The sequence below is a fragment of the Peromyscus californicus genome, unplaced genomic scaffold (assembly GCF_007827085.1).
Source record: "Peromyscus californicus insignis strain IS unplaced genomic scaffold, ASM782708v3 Scaffold_3__1_contigs__length_106647218, whole genome shotgun sequence".
Lineage (NCBI taxonomy): Eukaryota > Metazoa > Chordata > Mammalia > Rodentia > Cricetidae > Peromyscus > Peromyscus californicus.
In genome coordinates, this window is record NW_026294551.1 from 6489816 (window position 1) to 6507745 (window position 17930).

At 51.7% G+C, this 17930-nt stretch overlaps 1 protein-coding gene across 2 annotated transcripts in view; it reads right to left on the minus strand.

Annotated features, from left to right (window-relative positions):
• Sap30bp (SAP30 binding protein) overlaps window positions 1–17930 on the minus strand; it is a 33198-nt gene continuing 15268 nt past the window's right edge. For both annotated transcript variants that reach the window (XM_052759805.1, XM_052759803.1), the window contains 8 exons: window positions 13473–13515; window positions 8177–8265; window positions 5178–5269; window positions 4117–4177; window positions 3710–3761; window positions 2829–2887; window positions 1556–1640; window positions 1–1290 (listed from right to left, as the gene is read on the minus strand). In XM_052759805.1, coding sequence (XP_052615765.1) covers window positions 1109–1290; window positions 1556–1640; window positions 2829–2887; window positions 3710–3761; window positions 4117–4177; window positions 5178–5269; window positions 8177–8265; window positions 13473–13515 — 663 coding nt within the window. In that variant the 3' untranslated portion in view covers window positions 1–1108. The remainder of the gene's footprint in view (window positions 1291–1555; window positions 1641–2828; window positions 2888–3709; window positions 3762–4116; window positions 4178–5177; window positions 5270–8176; window positions 8266–13472; window positions 13516–17930) is intronic.

The following is a 17930-nucleotide window of genomic DNA, read 5'->3' on the forward strand; positions in this document are numbered from 1 at the left end:
GAGTGTGACTCAGTTTTTATTTTAGGGATCTCATAGGCAGTTTGTCAGTCCTTGGATCACAAAACAAACACCAGCCACAAACTCAGAAGCACCCTTCTCAGCCTCTGGTGGTCCCACGGAAGCAACGAGACCCTCACAGGCTGCCGTCCTCCTCTGACACCCAGCCTTTCCGCTGAGTGGGAAGGAGAGCTTGCCAGAGGCCGTGAAAGCAAGCTTTCCCCTCTAGCATCTTGGGCTGGTGAACCTGTTTGGGCCCTAAGAGTGGCCACTGGTGCTACCCAGGGGCTGCTGCTGGGCAGAGATAACGACACAGGAAGGGTGGGGTGGTAGAAACCTTCCCAAGAGCAGGGCTTTCACATGAACAATGAGCTGCTGCCCTGGCCAGAGCAGGAGGTGATTCATCTCCCCCACTGCGTGGATCCTGCTGGCCACACTCACTGGGCACTGAGGGACTGGGGTGGCCTTGGCCAGGCGCCCACACCTTGCTCCTGCCCTGGGCAGGTTGGGAATCACATCCCAGCCCTCTGTTAACTGGCCTGATTTCAAAAGCCTTGGGCGTGTATCAGAAGCAATGTGGGGAGTGCTTAACTGCACCCAAGAGAGCAGAGGCCTCTGCTATTGCCTGAGAACTGTTGAGATCTGGTTTCCGGGTCAGGAAAGAAGACACCAGGAAGGGGCATGTGTCTGACCCCTCCTTGAGTTCCCACCTGCCCATACCACCGGGCATACACTGGGAATGATCACGGTAGCTCCCACAGCTTCTGCCATGCCATTGTTCATCCTGAGCAGAAATCCTGACTGAGACGGAGGGGCACTTGAACTCCACGTTTGCCCGCACACAGCAGGGAGAGGCCAGCGCACCTGACATGCCTGAACCTGAGAACGCAGTACTTTTAATTGGGTGAGATCCCAAGAGGCGTATGGACAGACTCTGTCCAATGCACCCACTGCCTCTGCTGCCATGTCCTTCTGGCTGGAATGTCACATAGAGGCTCCTTTTGGAAGGCACATGGGGAGCCCATATTAGTCCTGGAGCCGAGTGGCACCTCCCAGTGGGCAGCAGTCACCGGGCTGCACAGTCCTGTCAAGTCCTGGGGCTGTCCTTTGGTCACTGCTTGGCTTTCTTCACAATGGTGCCCACAGCAGAAATGACGGTGGTCTTGGAGCCGCTGGCACTGGTGGTGACCGTGACCACGGCTGGCAGCGTGGCTGTGGTTGTGAGGATGGTGGGCTGCGCTATTGTGGTCACTGGGATGGCAGAGTCCCACTTGCTCTTCCTCTTTTGGGCATCTAGGGTAACACAAAAGAGAAGTCTAGATCAAAACCAACCAGAGCCGGACTCCAAAGGCAGGCCAGAAGCTGAGGCTAGAAAGAAACAGGAGTCCCTGGCCCAGGAACCCAGAGGGGAGCCAGCAATCTAGAACCTACCCCAGGATCCAAGACTTGCTATGCTCACACTTAGCAGAACACAGCAAGGCTGAGCCTGGGCACAGACCCTTCCCCGACAAGCCCAGGAGCCCCGTGCTCTGTCTGCTGTCCCCGAGGCAGTCTCTACCTGCAACAGCTGTGCTGGCAGTAGTGGTGGTGGTGGCCGTGGCATTGGTCGTCGTGCCTTTCTTGGTGCCCGTTACAAACTCAATCTGGAGGGGAGAGGACAGTGAGACCAGTGCAGAGCTGTGTGTCCATTCCCTGTGCTATCTGTCTGCTCCCCGGGAACAGGAGTTTGGCACTTACACAAAAGAGGCCCTGAAAACCATCTTGGCTGGGAGGTCCTGGGGGAGGAGAGGTGCCTGAGACAGCCTGAAGGGCTTTCACCTCTTCCAAGATCTCTCCCAACAGACAGGGGATCCCTCCCAGCATCACAGGTTATTGCACATGCCTAGTACCCCCGCCCACCGTCCCCCCCAACCCCTCCTCCTCACACCCAGGAGGGAGTGGTGCCTTCCGCACAGGAGAAGGACAGCTGTGGTCCCCAGGTGCTGCAGACACGTCCCTGCACTAAGCCTGGCGTTTGGAGGGGAGAGGAAAGAGAAGAAGGGAGATTCACTCAACGGTTAGGAATGAGAAACGCAGTTTATCCCCTGGCACTAGCTCCCACGTTCCTGGTCTGCCAACAAAGGCCTCAGTGAGGGCCATCAGCACACCAGGCCTTGCAGTCCCTCAGTCTGGAGGCAAAAGGAGTATCTTGGGGGCCACAGAAGCTGTGAGATACCGAGTCACAGGGCAGCAGGAGCTGGTGTCTTGATGAACAGCTATCTGCCTTGGGCTCTGGTCCTACGGTACAGCACAGAGGAGGACTCTATTTTGATCTTGGAGTTAATCTGATGCTCCTGAAGGACCCAGATCACACTGCTACAAAAGTGGTGCTTGATGTCCAACACGACGGCTTACGTGGCTCTCAGACAGGAGACCCACAGGGAAGCATACAAGCTGGGGGCTGAGGTCAGCTCTGTAGGCCGAGAACGGACAGACAGAGCTGGCCTTGGCCCACTCTCTCAGAAGGAATACCAACTTTGAATCAGGCCAAGGAGGCACCAATGACCATAAGAGACAAAGCTACCAGGGCTCTGCAGAGCGGATGTAAAAGGGCAGAATCAGGGAACACCAAGCCTTCACGACCAGAGCAGTGGAGGCTTCTATAAGCCAAGCCAGATGTTGGGGCACAGCCGTCTGCTGACGGAGGAGAGCATGGTCAATGCTGCTCAAAGCCTCACTAGGCAGTGAAGGGTATGGATGGGAGGAAGCCTAGGACTCCTGACGTAGACTCAGCCAGCAGGACCTGCACACTCCACACACCTGCCTCCACCCCAGCAGCTGTCATTACTCACTTTGGTTCGCTCCTTTTTGGCCTTTTCCAATTTGTCCATTTCAATCTTCTGGGCCTTGGCTGTGGAGAGAGGACACAGGCTATGATGAGGCATTCGTGTTATGAGGTTATCATGAGCAGTGTGTGATCAAGGAAGGTCTCTGCCTGATCCTGCATTCTCTGTTCTGGCCTAGAGGGCTGCATGGGTTCAGCATCCTGCACTTGGCAGGATGAAGTGCTGGGCCTTGTTCAGCATGGAACGTGGAACTTGACCAGGGTCTGGGGGCTGCACACCTGCTGGGAAGGGTCAGCTGATCCTGAGAGAAATATCTTCCCACTCATTAAGAAACACTAGATACAGAATTTTATTGTAAATAAAATATTGGTAACTAACTCAAGGCAAAGCTTGTAAGGGACGCACATACACGTGCACTAATGAGCCAGGACCTGGCGTCTAGGCTCTGACTTGGGAATGGTGACGTACAGGCTCAGTTCTCCGTGCTGTGCTCACTGGCCTCAGAACACATTTCCTCTGCCCAGGGCATTCTGGCTCCCACACACATCTCCAAACCTTACTCTAACAGTCTCCTAACAGGGCCTCCCCAGACCTTTGGCCAGGTCAGGCGACTCTGCTTGCCAAAGGCTCCCGGCTGCACCACCAGTCTGCTCACGCTGACTCAGCGGCGTCAGTGTGGGGATAACTGATCCAACAACCACCTGTCATCGCTATGCTCAAGTCTTGTCAGCAAGGGCAGTCAGTCTGTCCAAGGCCAAGTCGGCAGCAGTCCTGTGGACAGGGCCTGGGCACAGACCCTGAAATAGGGGACACCTAGATCACTAACTGGATGGACAGATGGAAGGGTGTGTGGGTGAGTAGATAAACAGAAGGCTAACAGAAGTTACCTAATGCCTCATAGTAGGAGTCTTCAGACCAGCCATGGGGGTCAAACATATCCTGAAAAGAGAAGGTCAGGTGCAGTCAGAGACCATCAGAGAGCACACGCCCAGAAATGGATCCCCCTAGGCTGGGGCCCCAGCCCTCTCAAAAGCACCGGGCTTCAGCTGTCACCCAATCACTAGTCGGATAACCAGGAAGCTCTTAAAGATCCAGGGAAGGAGCACTTGCTCAGCTGGCGGCAGTGGCAGCAGTCCCACCACTGGCTTCTAACTGGTTGGGACCCAGAGACCCAGCCTGCCACTGGCATCTGTTAGACTGCCATCAGGGCCGCCCCGTGGACCTTTCCGTGGCTCCCAGTCCCAGCCAGTCCAGCAAGCTCTATCACTCTCCAGCCCATGTGTGCAGGACACACCTTTGGATAGTTGGTGCCCAGCTCATCAATGGCACAGAATTGGATCAGCTTCTCATAGATGCTGAAAAGGGAACAGAACAATCAGTGAGCAGTGTCTGTATTGGTCCCACATCCCTGTATGGAACCAGAACCATCAGCTCCTGGGACTATGACAAAGAGATGAAACCTTTAAACCCAGCTCACTTCTTCCAGTGCAGCTTCCGGATGGAAGCCTGTCTTCCTGACCCTTTTGGCTCTGCACTCTCTTCAAATGGCTGTAGCTGGGGGCCAGGATGGGGGGTCAAGACAACAATGGCATGTTATGTCTAATGTAGCTGTTTCTGGCCTTCAGTTAGCATGGCTGAGTTGGGGCTTCCACACTCAGATCCACACAATGGCTAGCATAGGTCCCCATTGTCACGCACCATGTTCTTTCTTGGGGTATTTGAAAGAATAAGACCCAGACATAGCCAGGCACAGTAGTGCAACCTTTATTCAGCACTCAAATCCCAGCAGGTGGGAGGCAGAGGCAGGCAGATTCTGTGACTTCGAGGCCAGCCAGGGCTACATAGTGAGACCCTATCTCAAAGACTCTCAAACAACAGACCCAGACCCAAACATAGCTTTGTTCCTAAGACCCTTTACCAAGAGGCAAAACCCAGTTTTTTGAATTGGAAGAACCTCTAGTGATTGTCTTGTTGAATGTCCTCCTTTAGGACCAGGTTGGTGATCAGAACTCAGACAGGCCTCTTTTTTTTTTTTGCATGTGTGTTTGTATGTTTTTGTTTTTTTTTAATTTAAGAAAAATTTTCATTCATTTTACATACCAATCAAAGATTTCTGCACCCCCCACCCCCAAGCCAGGCATCTTAGCCATCACTGCAGAGTAAGTAGCTCACACCTTGAACCTGTATTCAATCTGTAAACCTCTTATGTGTCTAGCAGGCATCTAGTCGAAGTGGAAGTCCGGGTGAAGCCACTCTGGGCTCAGATGGGATCAAAGCTGGACCTCTCCTGACAGCTTCCCAAGATGTCCTTGGGCCCTGTCTCACACTGTCACCTACAGGCTCAGAGGAGCTCACCTGGGGTTCCGGAACTCCTTCTTTCTCTGGATGATATAGTTCATATCCATTCCCTCCTTTATCTTCCGCTCGTAAAGCTTCTGGATCTTGTCCTGTGAAGGCGAGAGGGTGAGCATGCCATGAGCCTGCCCCCCACAGTCCAGTCTGTGCCCCTGGACCACATGAAACCTGATTCCAATTGTCTTAGCTTACACCCAGTCTCTGACCAGTTTTGCACAGGCAAGTCAAGCCCACACCAGTCACTTTCCATTGCCGATTTCTCCTAACCCATCCTCTGATGTCAGTATAGAGTGGGAGAAAGACCAAGTCAGAAGCTACCCGGAAGCCAAGAACCAACCCCACAAGTGGATATCAGCTTCCAACAACCCCCATCCCACCAAGGAGGGCGTAAAGTCTAAGAGTCAATGAGCGGGGCTGGAGAGATGGTTTAGCAGTTAAGAACACTGGCCGTTATTCCAGAGGACCCAGGTTCAATTCCCAGCATCCACATGGTAGCTCACAACTGTAACTCCAGTTCCATAGGATCTGACACTCAAACAGACATACATACAGGCAAAACACCAATGCACATAAAATAGAAATAAATAAATTAAAAAAAAAAAGAGTTGATGAGCAAGGGTGAACCCTGGATCTAAGCATCAACACGTGAAGTCTTTAGATCTGAGAATGTGCCACCACCTCAGAGGGAGGGAGGCAGACTTTTTTGGAGTTGGTCTCAAACTGTCTAGATGCCTTTTTTAATTTTATTTTTGGTGGTGCTTAGGATGGAACCAGGGCCTCATGCAGGCAGAGCTGTACCTTACAGTGCTCTCTGTAAGGTGGCTGAGAGAGCTGGTTCACAATCAAGGCTCAAGAGCTAATCTCAAACTCCCCCATGGATGCCGGTGCTCCAGGAAAACAGCAGTACCAGCATCCGAGCTGGTGATGCAGGCCCAGAGTCGAGGCCTGGGACAGGGGCTGTGCTGGCTGGTTTTTGCCAACTTGACACAAACCTACACATGCCTGGAAGAGGGAATCTTAATTGAGAAAATGATTCCGTAAGACTGGCATGTTAGGCAAGTCCGTTCTTTTTGTTTTGGCTTTTATTTTTGAGACAGGGTTTCACTGTGTAGCCCTGGCTGTCCTGGAAATTGCTCTGTAGACCAGGCTGGCTTTGAACTCAGATCCACCTGATTCTGCCTCTTGAGTGCTGGATTAAGGGTGTGTGCCACCACCGCCTGGCTTATAGTTTTTTAAATCACAGCAATAGAAATCCTTAAAAGTCGGGCAGTGGTGGAGCACGCCTTTAATCCCAGCACTCGGGAGGCAGAGGCAGGCGGATCTCTGTGAGTTCGAGGCCAGCCTGGACTACCAAGTGAGTTCCAGGAAAGGCGCAAAGCTACACAGAGAAACCCTGTCTCGAAAAACCAAAAAAAAAAAAAAAAAAAAAAAAAAAAAAAAAAAAAAAATCCTTAAAACTAATGGCATCAGTGTTGCCTAGTGCCAGTGAGGAGGTCCCGGCGACTCGACTCAGGGCAGAGCCTCCTCTGAGAAGAGTGGTCTGAGCCGGGAACATGAGTAGTGGTTCAGTTCAAGGGCTAAGTGCCGGGCAGCGACACATCCAGACTCTTCAGAAAGAAAAGATCTGGGGAGCACTTTCCCTGCCAGAGGTGGGAGGGGCTAGAGGTCCTAAGCAGCTCCCCTGAGCCTTTATTAGAAGAGGTGACCACTCTCCCGGTCAGAAAGCCCAATCTGACCCTCTTTCTGCTGACAGGCACGAGGAAGCCTGAGGTTTGGAAAGCACTTCACTAGCGGGGAGCGAGAAGCTGGCCGTGAGAAGCCCTCTCCTTGGGGTTATGTCAAGGGCACTGCAGGAGGCCTTACACAGGAGGCTAGGAAGCTCGAGGTGAACCCCGACTTATAGCTGCCTTGTTCGGGGTTCAGTCCCATCACAGGTTCTGCTGTTTGTTTAAATGCCATGGTCCCTACCCCCAGTAGGATCAAAAAAGAATATTGTAAACTTAAGAGCTCTGAGTGGCTGGTTGCTTCTGCTTGGCAGGCCTTTAGAATCGTCCTTACAGGCTTAAACTTGTTTGGCATGGAGGGTGACGCCATCCTGGTGGGTGATGGGGAGGGAGGCAGACAACTTAGCCAAGGGAGGAGACTTCTGGGAAAGGAAGAGAATCTGTACTGTGCCCTAGTCCTGACTCTGGCCCTCTCCTGGACTGCTGCATTCCTCAGCCCTAGGACCTATTAGTCATCCATCCGTTCGGGTGGTGCCATGCGCTTGCTGGACAGCTGGGGGCACTCAGAAGAAGTGGGATCAAAGGCAGGATGGGGGAAAGGTCCATGATTATGGAGCCCTGGGCACCTGCCCTATTGTTAATTGAAAGATCCCACTCACAGGGGAGTTACAGAGGGACAAGGAGAAACAACCACATGGGTGAAGTCTCAGCTATACTGAGTCCTGTTTCCCACGGTCAACTGCAGAGATGAGCGGCTTCTCTTCCTTAGGCATTTAAAACCTTGGGTCAGGAGCTGGGTGGTGGTGGATCTCAGTGAGTTCAAGGTCAGCCTAGTCTACAAAATGAGTTCCAGGACAGCCAGGATTGTTAAAACCCTCGGGTCAGGTCTGCAGGCAGAAGCTGCTGAATTAGGAACACATACAGAAACAATGTGTTTAAACACTGCACCTTACACTTCTGGAACTGATTTTACATTCTGATGGGTCCTTAGTTTCTTGTCAAATTTCCCTGAGAAGTCCCCTGGCTCAGTGAGGCTGTAGACTTAGGACTTCAGTGAGAGCAGACCAGGGACCCAAGAGGGCCGCACATGACATGTGGCAGTGGCTGCCAATGCCTGAGATCTGGCTTACAGGAAGTATCCAAGACTGCAAGCTCCTGCCCACCTGGCAGTTTGACTTGGTCCTTCTCCCTGGCATGGCCTCTGAAGGTCATGGCCCAACCAGACAGTGTAACCCAGGCCATCTCATCCACGTGGGCAGTCCGACCCTCGCTTACTTGTAAGTGATTTGAACATCTGCCAGGCGGTTCTGGTGGGATCTTGATTTCATCAGGTGACATGTTTCGGACCCTTTCAGAAAAGGAGGCTGTTGAGGAAACAGAGGGAATTCTGGGGTTGGGAGGAAAGGCCAGGGGCGATACATAAAGGCACAAGCACAAAATGACTCCAGAGAGAGAAACATGCTAAAGATAGTGAGCAGGCTGTCAGGGGCATCCAGGAATACTACCAAAGCTGAGATCAAATGGTCAGAAGCCTGCCATGTGTCAACCTGGGAGAAGGGAAGTTGGGGTAGGGGGACAGGTGTAAATAACACATGCTACAAAGCTCCGTGACTAACTTTTAAGGAAAGAGCATGTCCTGTCAAGGGCTGTGGGAGGTAGAAGGGAGGAGCCACAATCCAGCGTACGTGCCAATTTCTACAGTGTAATTCTGCCTGGTGGAAGACGCCGAACTGAGGGCTGCAAGAGACACAATCAGCCTCAAGCACAAGGCAGGCCCAGCCTCCCAGGCCTCTAGGAGTCACAGCTGCTGGCACTATCCTTCTGGTCTGGGGCTGTCCTGCCTAGGCTAGGAGAAACTGTGTTTAGGGTTCCCAATGTTTTGGTTCCCAAGCAGCTTGTGCATAAAAAGACCTGAACAAAAGGCCTGATTCTGACACGAAGACTCACAACTCCCAAGGTCAATTCCCTCCGAGAATGGCCACTGCCCACCCAAGCCTGCCCCCTCTCTCCTCACTCCCTTCCCTGTAGCCTCTGGCCACCCCAGGACCTCAGTGCCCTGCTCGGGAGCACACAGACAATGGGCTGTTTGTTGTAGGTCCTGCTGTGCTCTTTAACAATCACTCATGAAAAGGACCACACAATGAACAAACAGCCTAGGGTGGGGCAGGAGGAGGGGACACCAAAGCCACCACCAGCAGCAGGCAGTGGAATGCTTGCTGCGGACCTACTGTGTGCCAGGCCTTTCCCTAAGCCCTTTCTTGGAACAGCTCTCTAGGGCTGACACATGCCTGGGTGGAAGGGACTAGAGCGGCATAGACTTCCTAGTCTCTTGTCCCAAGGCTGGATTTATTATTTTTTAAAGATTTTACTTTTTAAAAATTACATATATGTCTGTTATGTCTGTGTGTGGGTTCCTTGCATATGGGAGTGCAAGTGCCCTCAGAGTCTAGAGAGGGCATCAGATCCCCTGGAGGTGGAGTATGGAGGTTGTGTGCTCCTGAACATGGATGCTGGGACTCAAATTCAGGCCCTACCTGAGCAGAATGGGTTAGGTGCTGAGCCTCCTCTCTAGCCGTGATTTTAAAACAATCCCAGATCTCAAGGGCTTACAAAAAGAGGGGTGTGTGTGTGTGTGTGTACCACTCATTCAGGGCCCAGGCTGGCCCCACTTCCCGGGCTGCAGCGACTCTCCTGCCTCAGCCTTTTGATCAGCAGGGGCTGCAGGCATGCACCACTGCAGCCAGCTGAGGTTAATGTTTTCTTCGTGGCTGATAAGGTGCTTTGATCTCTGCTCAGTGTGCCATCTGTGACCAATGCAGTGCTGAGTAAGTCGGGGGACAATGCCTCAGAGATCCCAAACACTCACGACTTTGCTAGTTCAGCTGCTGTGCTAGTTCCGGCCTGTGCACACTACAAACACACCGAGGCCAGGGGTCAGGCCCAAGGCAGTCTCAGAACACAAGTATGGTGCTGGGTTTCAGCACTGCCAGTGGGTTGTAACTAGACACACCCTAAGCACAGGCTGCACCCCACAGATCAAAGGTCCTGTTGTGGGCCTGAGATGCAGTGGCTGCCTGAGAACAGTCTCTGAAGGGACTACCCATTTGTCAGTGCGCTGCACTCCTCTACCAGCCCCACTGGCCCTCAGCCGGGCACCACCCAACTCTGGCAGGTGTTCCAAATCCAAATCTTGATTTCTTCCTTCTTCCCAGCCCCGGGATAAACAGAAGTTCTAGGTCCGAGCTCAGACTACGGGGGCTAGCTGAGAGTGGACGCAGCTGGAAAGAGCTGGTCACGGCATTTTGTGAGCATTAGTAACAAAAGCAAGAAGGTCTTGGCAGGCGCTGGGGCTGGAGAGGGTATATGTGCATGTGACAGAGACAAAGAGTGCCCTTTGGCATTTGCCAGGAAAGCTTTTTAGAAAAACAGGGTGTGACTCTGTTACCGTAGCAACCCTCCACCCTCTGAGGCATAATCGGTAGATAGTAGAACAAGAGAAGGAACCCCTTAAGAGCAGGGGTAGAAACAGGGCTATTCTTGGGAAGTCACAAGAAAGTGGCATATTCTGGACAACAAATAAAAGTTTACTTCACAGGCTTTCAAGATAGACTCCAGTGACTCTGTTCTAAGTGCTAGGACAAATCCAACTCTGTTCTAAGTGCTAGGAGACAGCTGCCCTGTGTAGCCAGAGCCCCAGACCACTGTCTCAGGGAATCTGCTAAGCAATGTGTCCACAGACACCTGAGGGCAGTGCCTCTGCCCGTAGCTGTTGCTCGGCTGTGCCGGGGTGCCCTGTAAGGGCGGCTGCACTTACTATTTGAGAAGCTTGCTGTCAGCATGAGTCATGCCCTGCAAACGCCTTTGTCAAAAAACATCGGCAGTATCCATGGCCACCAGGTAGGATCTGAGCAGAGCAGCTAGCCCCAGGGACTCTGAATACGGCAAGGAGGGAGCAGGGTCAGCAAGCCCAAAGGGGCTGAGGATGCTTGCAGGATACTTGATGGGCAGTAAACAGGAGGCTCCTGAGTGACTTGGAGCTCGCCCCCCAAGCTACATCAGCACTGTTCCAGGCCAGGCCAGCAGCTGTCAAGAGTTGCAGTGCCGGAGAGGCCCAAGAGTTGGCATCTTGGCGTTTTGTTCTTTTAGAGGTGGGACAGTCTACACATCTGACACCCAGGACTCAGTTAAAAGGAGCTGAGGGGGCAGCAAATATCGCATCATGATCAGAAGCCACTCTGCTGAAGAGGAACTGACTCACCACCTACTCCTCGAAGAGAAAAGAGCACTGCTCCTATGCAGATGAAAGATGTACCGTGTCCCCCACAAGAGAGTGAACAAACAAACTATGTCTGATACAGTGAGAGGTTCCTTAGCCCAAACAGACAAATGAAAAGGAACGGCTATGCTCAGCAGTATGGATGCAATCTCTAAAGCACACTGTCAAAACAGAAAGCCAGACAGGAAGACCAGGATCTGTACTGTACTCAACTTGTGGTGCTTCTGCTCCCCAAAGGGACACTTGCCTTGTCATTTCAGTGGGGGAGGAGCAAGAACGCTTGTGCTGCCCAGTGGGCAGAGGGCATTCTACTGCTAAGCATCCTATCATGCACAAGATGGCCCTCGTGACAGAATGGTCCAGTCCAAGGGTCAACGGGTCCTAATTTACATGAAGTTGTCAAAATAGGGCTGAACTCCCATCAAGACCACTTCTTACTTGAGACTTACCTCCCCCTACACAGGGGAGTTAACACCAGGGACCAGTAAGAAGGGTGGAAACTGTTGGTGGGTAGGGCTAGCACAGCTATGTCTATCAAAATTCACCTGTGCACACTTAAACTCACAACTATGAAATTACTCTATGAAATGCATCTCAATAAAGTGATTTCAAAGGCATGGCACAGAGGCTGGGTGTGGTGGCATTTCCTAGAATACTGGATCTTGAGAGGCTAAGGCAGAGGACCAGCCAGTTTAAAGCTAGCCTGGGCCCCATAGTTGTTGACTCCAGTTTGTGCTAACTACATGAACCTTTAAAAAAATAAATAAATGAAATGTCAAAACAAAACCAGAGAAAGAGCCTCGCTGGTTGTGGAAGACGTCCAGCTGATGCCCACACACATTCTACCACTTTTCTGACGCTGCTCATGACCAGGTTGTTCTCTGACCCCAAGCCTTGAAATTTCTCGGTAGTGAACAGCAGAGAGAAGCGGGACCCAGATGGAAGAGGCTGCAGCTCCCGCTACACCTGGTCTTGTAGCCGCTAGCTTCCGATCAGATGTGTACCTTGCCTCCTCCACCCTTTAAGCCGTCATATCCCTAGTGTCATTTTCTAAAGAACAAATTCTAAGGTTTAAGAAAATTCTGGTTGCTAATTTACATAGATGTATGTGAATGTGTCTGAGTGTGTGTATGTGCATCATGTGTACGCAAGTGCCTGCTGAGGGCAGAATAGGGTATTTGACTCCCTGGACCTGTAGTCATAGGAACTTGTGAACCACCCAACATGGATGCTGCGAAATGAACCTGGGTCCTCTGTAAGAACAGCAAGTGCTCTTAACCACTGAGCCATCTCTCCAGTCCCTGACTTCTTTAAATAAGACTTAAACTATCTATCAGGGAACCCAGGGATCAAGGCTGAGTAATTATGTTCTTGCCCAATGGGTCCAAAGGAAAAAGAATGAATAATTCCTAGCACTTAATTATGGAAAACCACTCACTTGTCAACAACCCACAACAAATGGGTGCTTCTTGGAAAAAGGGCAGGTGGGAAGGACACTGGAGGCATACTTTCAAGTCAAGTTTCTGAGCTTTGAACCCCCAGGGCTGGAAAGCATAAGCCTTGAACATACACATGGAGATGCAGGGGTGGGCTTTGCAGGTGTCCTTTGGTAACAGAACCAAAAAAAGTAGGAGCACACTTTTTCTAAAGATTAGCACAATGGCCAAGGAGCAGGTGATGGCTGTTGCAGAAGGAAGGCTCTGACAGGTGACACCAGGAACCTCCCCTGGGTCAAGTTTTTGGAGCTGTTACCAAGTCCATGGCTAAACTAAGGAGCGAGTGGCTTTCTAAAAGGCTTAGGATGCTGGGGCTGGCAGAGGGCATGCATGGAATGTGGTTTCCCACAAGTTATTCCACTCTCCAAAGTTACCAAGGGTCTCATATGCCAAAGCTGTGAGCCATGTTCCTGCCTGGGACAAGGCAAAGTGCCTGCAGAGGCCCCATGCTGACTCCCTGAGCAACATGAATATGGTAGTGGGGACACGGGGATACAAAGACAGAGAGGTCAGGTCCAGGGCACAAGTGGAAGAAGCAAAGACCAAGATGAGCTCCCAGCTGTACGGGACTCTAAACTCCCTTGACAACACTGGCAGCCACCCAAAGCCCAGAAAAACGCACACAGAATGCCATTTTCAAAGAATGTTGCCTGAGGTCTCACCCAGTCACCCTAGGAAATGCCAAAGGCCTTGGGAGCTCACAGCAGGGAGATGCCCAAAAGAGCAGAGGCCTGGCATGAGTGGAAGCCAGCTTGCTCAGGGCAAGGGCTCAGAGTATGCATGCCCCCAGGGTACTCACCCACTAATTCCTGGGGATCCCGCTTTTCTGCTTCTGTAGTATCCTGTAGAGAGACAGAAAGACACAAAGGTAGGGTTGGGCTCCTGGGCCACAGCCACTTTCTTTACTAAGACACCGGGCTTTCCTGGAGGCTGAAGGGCGAGTGCTGCTGCCGGCAGGTAACAGTGAGCAGTGCTTCAAGGCTCCTGGGACCCCAGAGCTCTGACCACTTCTCCCCCATCACGACAGCTGGGAGCTCCATGGCCCCCAGGAGGGGCCAGCACTGAGCCATGCTGCTGAGAGCCCAGACAGTGACCATGCCCCTGCCACCTGTGTGACCTGTTCCCTGCCCATGGCTCCCCCTGGGTTGGGAGAGCTTATCTGAACATACCACTAGAAATGGCTACCAGGGGAATCCTCCGTGCCACCTACCTCCCGTGACTGCTTGCTCCTGGGAATTTTCTTATTTCACTCCAAACAAGCAGGGCAGACTTTATCATGAGTATTAAGGGGCAGCTCAAAGAAGCCCTTTAGTGACTAAATGAGGTCCCCCAAAGCCCCTGGCTTGAGGTCTCTGGCCCTCCTTGACCCTCACCTCCTCTCCTTACATTGGTTTTATATTCTGTCCAAAGAAATACATATACATATATATATACATACATATATATATATATATATGTATGTGTGTGTGTGTGTATATATATATATATATATATATATAAATTTTCACACTGAAAACAAATGTCTTATTTCACTGCTTCGCCTAACCAGGCCAAGACTGAGGGTGACAGCTAGGCTACAGGCTTCTGGCACAGCAGGAAGCGAAGCCTTGCCTCTGCTGACCCCAGTGTCCTCGAACTCAGTAAAATCAGGGATCTTCAATGCCCCCAAGGGTAGAGATCGAACGGCAGAGGAGGAGTTCACTGAAGGTTCAGATCTGGTCTCCCCCGTGCTCGGTTGTGCAACAGGGTCTTCACAGGGGAGCAGCTGCAGAGCTGGGCCCCGGTACCAAGGAGGAAGGGAAGGGGTGTGAAGGGTCCAAACTCCTCCAAGTCAGCCATGGCCCTGTGCCAAGATCAGACCCCCTTCCCTCTGATTCTGAGACAGACCCAAAGTCCCCTCTTTTCTGAACACTGCAACTATTCATTGAAACTGCAAGAGCACAATGTTGAAGCCAGGCTGCTTAGCAACCTGTTCTCCTCACCACTCACCTCCTGCCAATCAGGTGGGCAAAAAAGGGGGCTGGGAGGCAGGCCTGGAGGACTGCCACACCAAGTTCAGGTTGGAGTCATAGATGAACTGCTGTTCAGACCGTGCCAGTGTCTCAGGGACCAACAACAACTCCTTTGTAGCAGCAATGGGAGAGCTCAACATTAAGGAGTGTTTCAGTGACCAGGCGTGGGACTAAAATCCCCTTGTGTTTTTCCACTGGGAGACAGCTTCCTGGGTGCCAACAGCAGGAAAACATCAGTTGGAGTTCCTGCCGTCCCCTGCAGACACACAGGCCCACATAGGGCCAGGCCTATGAAGTCTCCAGGGCCCAACGTTCTCCAGAGAGCTGTGAGAGTAGACTGGGGAGTCAGGAGACTTCTAATACAGTGTCTACCCCAGAGTGACAGGAAGTGAATCACATCTCTTTACAGGGTCTGGCTGGCCCAGCTGAGGTTGTTCGGCCCTGTCTCTGGGAGAAAAGATACGATGCTGTTAAAAAGGAAAATCATGGGCAGGACCAAAATTCCCCTCTCTTGGTCCTATGATCTATGACTTGGCTCCTCAGCCTTTCTAAACTCATCATCCTGTCCAGTGAGGGGCTCAAAGTTACCACATCACCTGTTCTTCAATGGAGACAGGTCCAGATGTCAACAGCATAGAGGAAAGCTGAGTAGGAAAGGGACTGGTGAAGACGGGCATCTAGAGCTCAGTGGTAGAGCACTTGCCTAGCATACACAAACCGGAGTTTGATCCCCAGCACTGCAAAGACAAGTTCCAAAGTCGGAACTACTTAAAACAGATTATCCTTGAGGAGAGTTAACACGATGACTCCTATGGCACAGTGCCATGATCCTTTAGAGCCCCAGCCACCGGTGGTGGGTTGGGCAGAACTGGGTAGGGGTGTGTCACATCAAAGCAATGATCCAGAGAGACAGCCTCCCACCAGATGCTAAGAGTTCTGTGTGAATCTGAACCCAGCATCCGTGAACTATGACTATGCTGGCCGGGGAGCAAAAGCGAGGATGTCAGGGAGATGGAAGATAGGCTAGGCGGACACGGTTAAACTGCAGACAGGGTAGGAAGCCCACTACAAACCTGTGGGTTGAGGAGAGCCTCCTCAGCCTTTGAAAGGGCCAGAAGGGGAAGGGGGAGTCATGAAGATACAGGTGATAACAGGACACCTCTGTTCTCCTTTCCTTCCCTAAAGCAGTGTTTCCAAATGCCCAGGGATACTTGTTAGGACTTGTAGAGCTCTCTCCCTCTGGCTTTCAATTAGTCAACGTTAACTCAGACTGCAAGAGCTATTTACCAGAGAGCTGTCTGTATCAAACAGGGGACCTGGAACCCACAGCAGAGACAAGAAGGCCCCTCAGCCTCGGGCTCTCTCCTATGGGAAGGAGATGAAAACAGCACCAGTGTAGGAAAGGAGAGCAGCTCTGAGGTCAGCTTTTTCACCTAGTCTGAATCCAATGAAGACAAGTAAAACCCAAACGCACACTTTTCCAAACGAAGCTGAAGGAGAGGGGAGGGAAGGACGTGGGCTCACATTCTGAGCAAGGATAGGCATGGTAGCATAGTCATGCAATCCCAGCACTCAGGAGGCTGAGGCAGGCGGATTTCAAATTGTAGGTCAGCTTGGGCTACCTATCACCATCCTTGCCTCAAAACACACACACACACACACACACACACAAGAGCCCAGTGTGGTAGTGCACAACCTGGAGTTTGAGGCAAGCAGGCAGGCAAGGCTAAATAATAAGACTGAGTCCAGAGTCTCAACAAAGAGTAGTGGTGCACGTCTTTAATTCCAGCACTTGGGAGGCAGAGGCAGGCAGGTATCTGTGAGTTCAAATCCAGCCAGGACTACACAAAGAGATAATGAAATCCTGTCTCAAATAAACCAATAGGGGAAAGGGAGAGACTGAACACCAATCCTGAGGTGAGGACCCCTCTTCTGTCTGTACTCTCCCTTCCCTCTCCCCGCCTTCACCTGAGGCTAATGTCTCAACAGCCACAGCAGGAGGTGCTGCAAGGGGCTGGAGAACAGTGCTATGAAACCACCCTTTTGTTCTTCTCAATAATTCTGATTGACACTTGCAGATCAGTGATTGAGGCCTTGCTGTCACAGCAATTACAGACCCCGGAACATGGCCTTCATGCAGAGAATACCAAAGTTAGGTCATGGCTGGGGCTAACAGGCAGAGGAAGGAAGAGCCATACAGACCCATGGAGCAGGAGAGACAGCCACATGAGCTAAGAAGAGTTATGCAGTGAGAAGCAGCATGTTGTGGTGGACAGAATGGAAGTTTATGTACGACCAGCCTCCATCAGCCCTTCTGGGAACCAGCCCCATGAGGCACCCACAAAGCTCCAATGATAACCCTGAGTCATAGCACACAGCCTCTGGCATCTGATTCTGCCAGTTAACATGCCATGCTTTCTTCCCAGCCCTGGGAGTGTTAGGCATAGAGAAGGCACTCTGAGAGGGCAGCATGCAAGGGGCAGGGTAAGCATACGACCCACTAAATGTTCCCGCTGGACAGTGTAACTGTCAGCTGGGGAGAGACTGAGGAGGCAGCATCCACCCGCCTTAGCCTCTCAGGTCCGAGACAGCCCTTGAAGTTACAAAGTCCTAATATGCTATCTTATTTATTGAGCAGAGTTCACTCAAAACAAGAACAAAGGAATTCTTAAAGCCACGTGTGGTGGCTCACACCTGTAATCCTAGCACTGAAGAGGTAGAGGAAGCTGGATTGCTTAGTTCAAGGCTAGTCTAGGCTGACCAAAGCAAACCAAAATCTCCCTCCCAAAAGGAATGTTCACAACAGCCCCTAGGCCCTACCAAATGTCTGTCTCAGTGTTCTCTCCTCCCCTTTCTACAGGCGGCCTGCTCTTTGCTCTCCCTCATCTGGAAGATGCACCCTATGCACACCTCAGAGCTCATTGCGAAAGCGTCCTGTAACACTTACCTGCCCGGTGAGGTCCCTGCAGCCCACACTGCTCTCAGACTGCTTGGCTGCTGCAGGTGCGCACAGCACAGACACCTGCCACTGCTTCTCTTTAGGTTAGAGCTGGGTTTACAGCTACCTTCAGCTGTCATGGAATAACCCTAGGCTCCAAACATGGTAGCAGCATTTAGTTCTGATGTGTGGGTTCACTAACAACACCAGAAAGAGGCGGAAGAGTAGCTAAGAAGGGGTCTGGGGGTGGGGAGGTACCAAAGCTGAAGTTAAAACCTCACTTCTTGCTCTACCCCCTTTCTGCCTG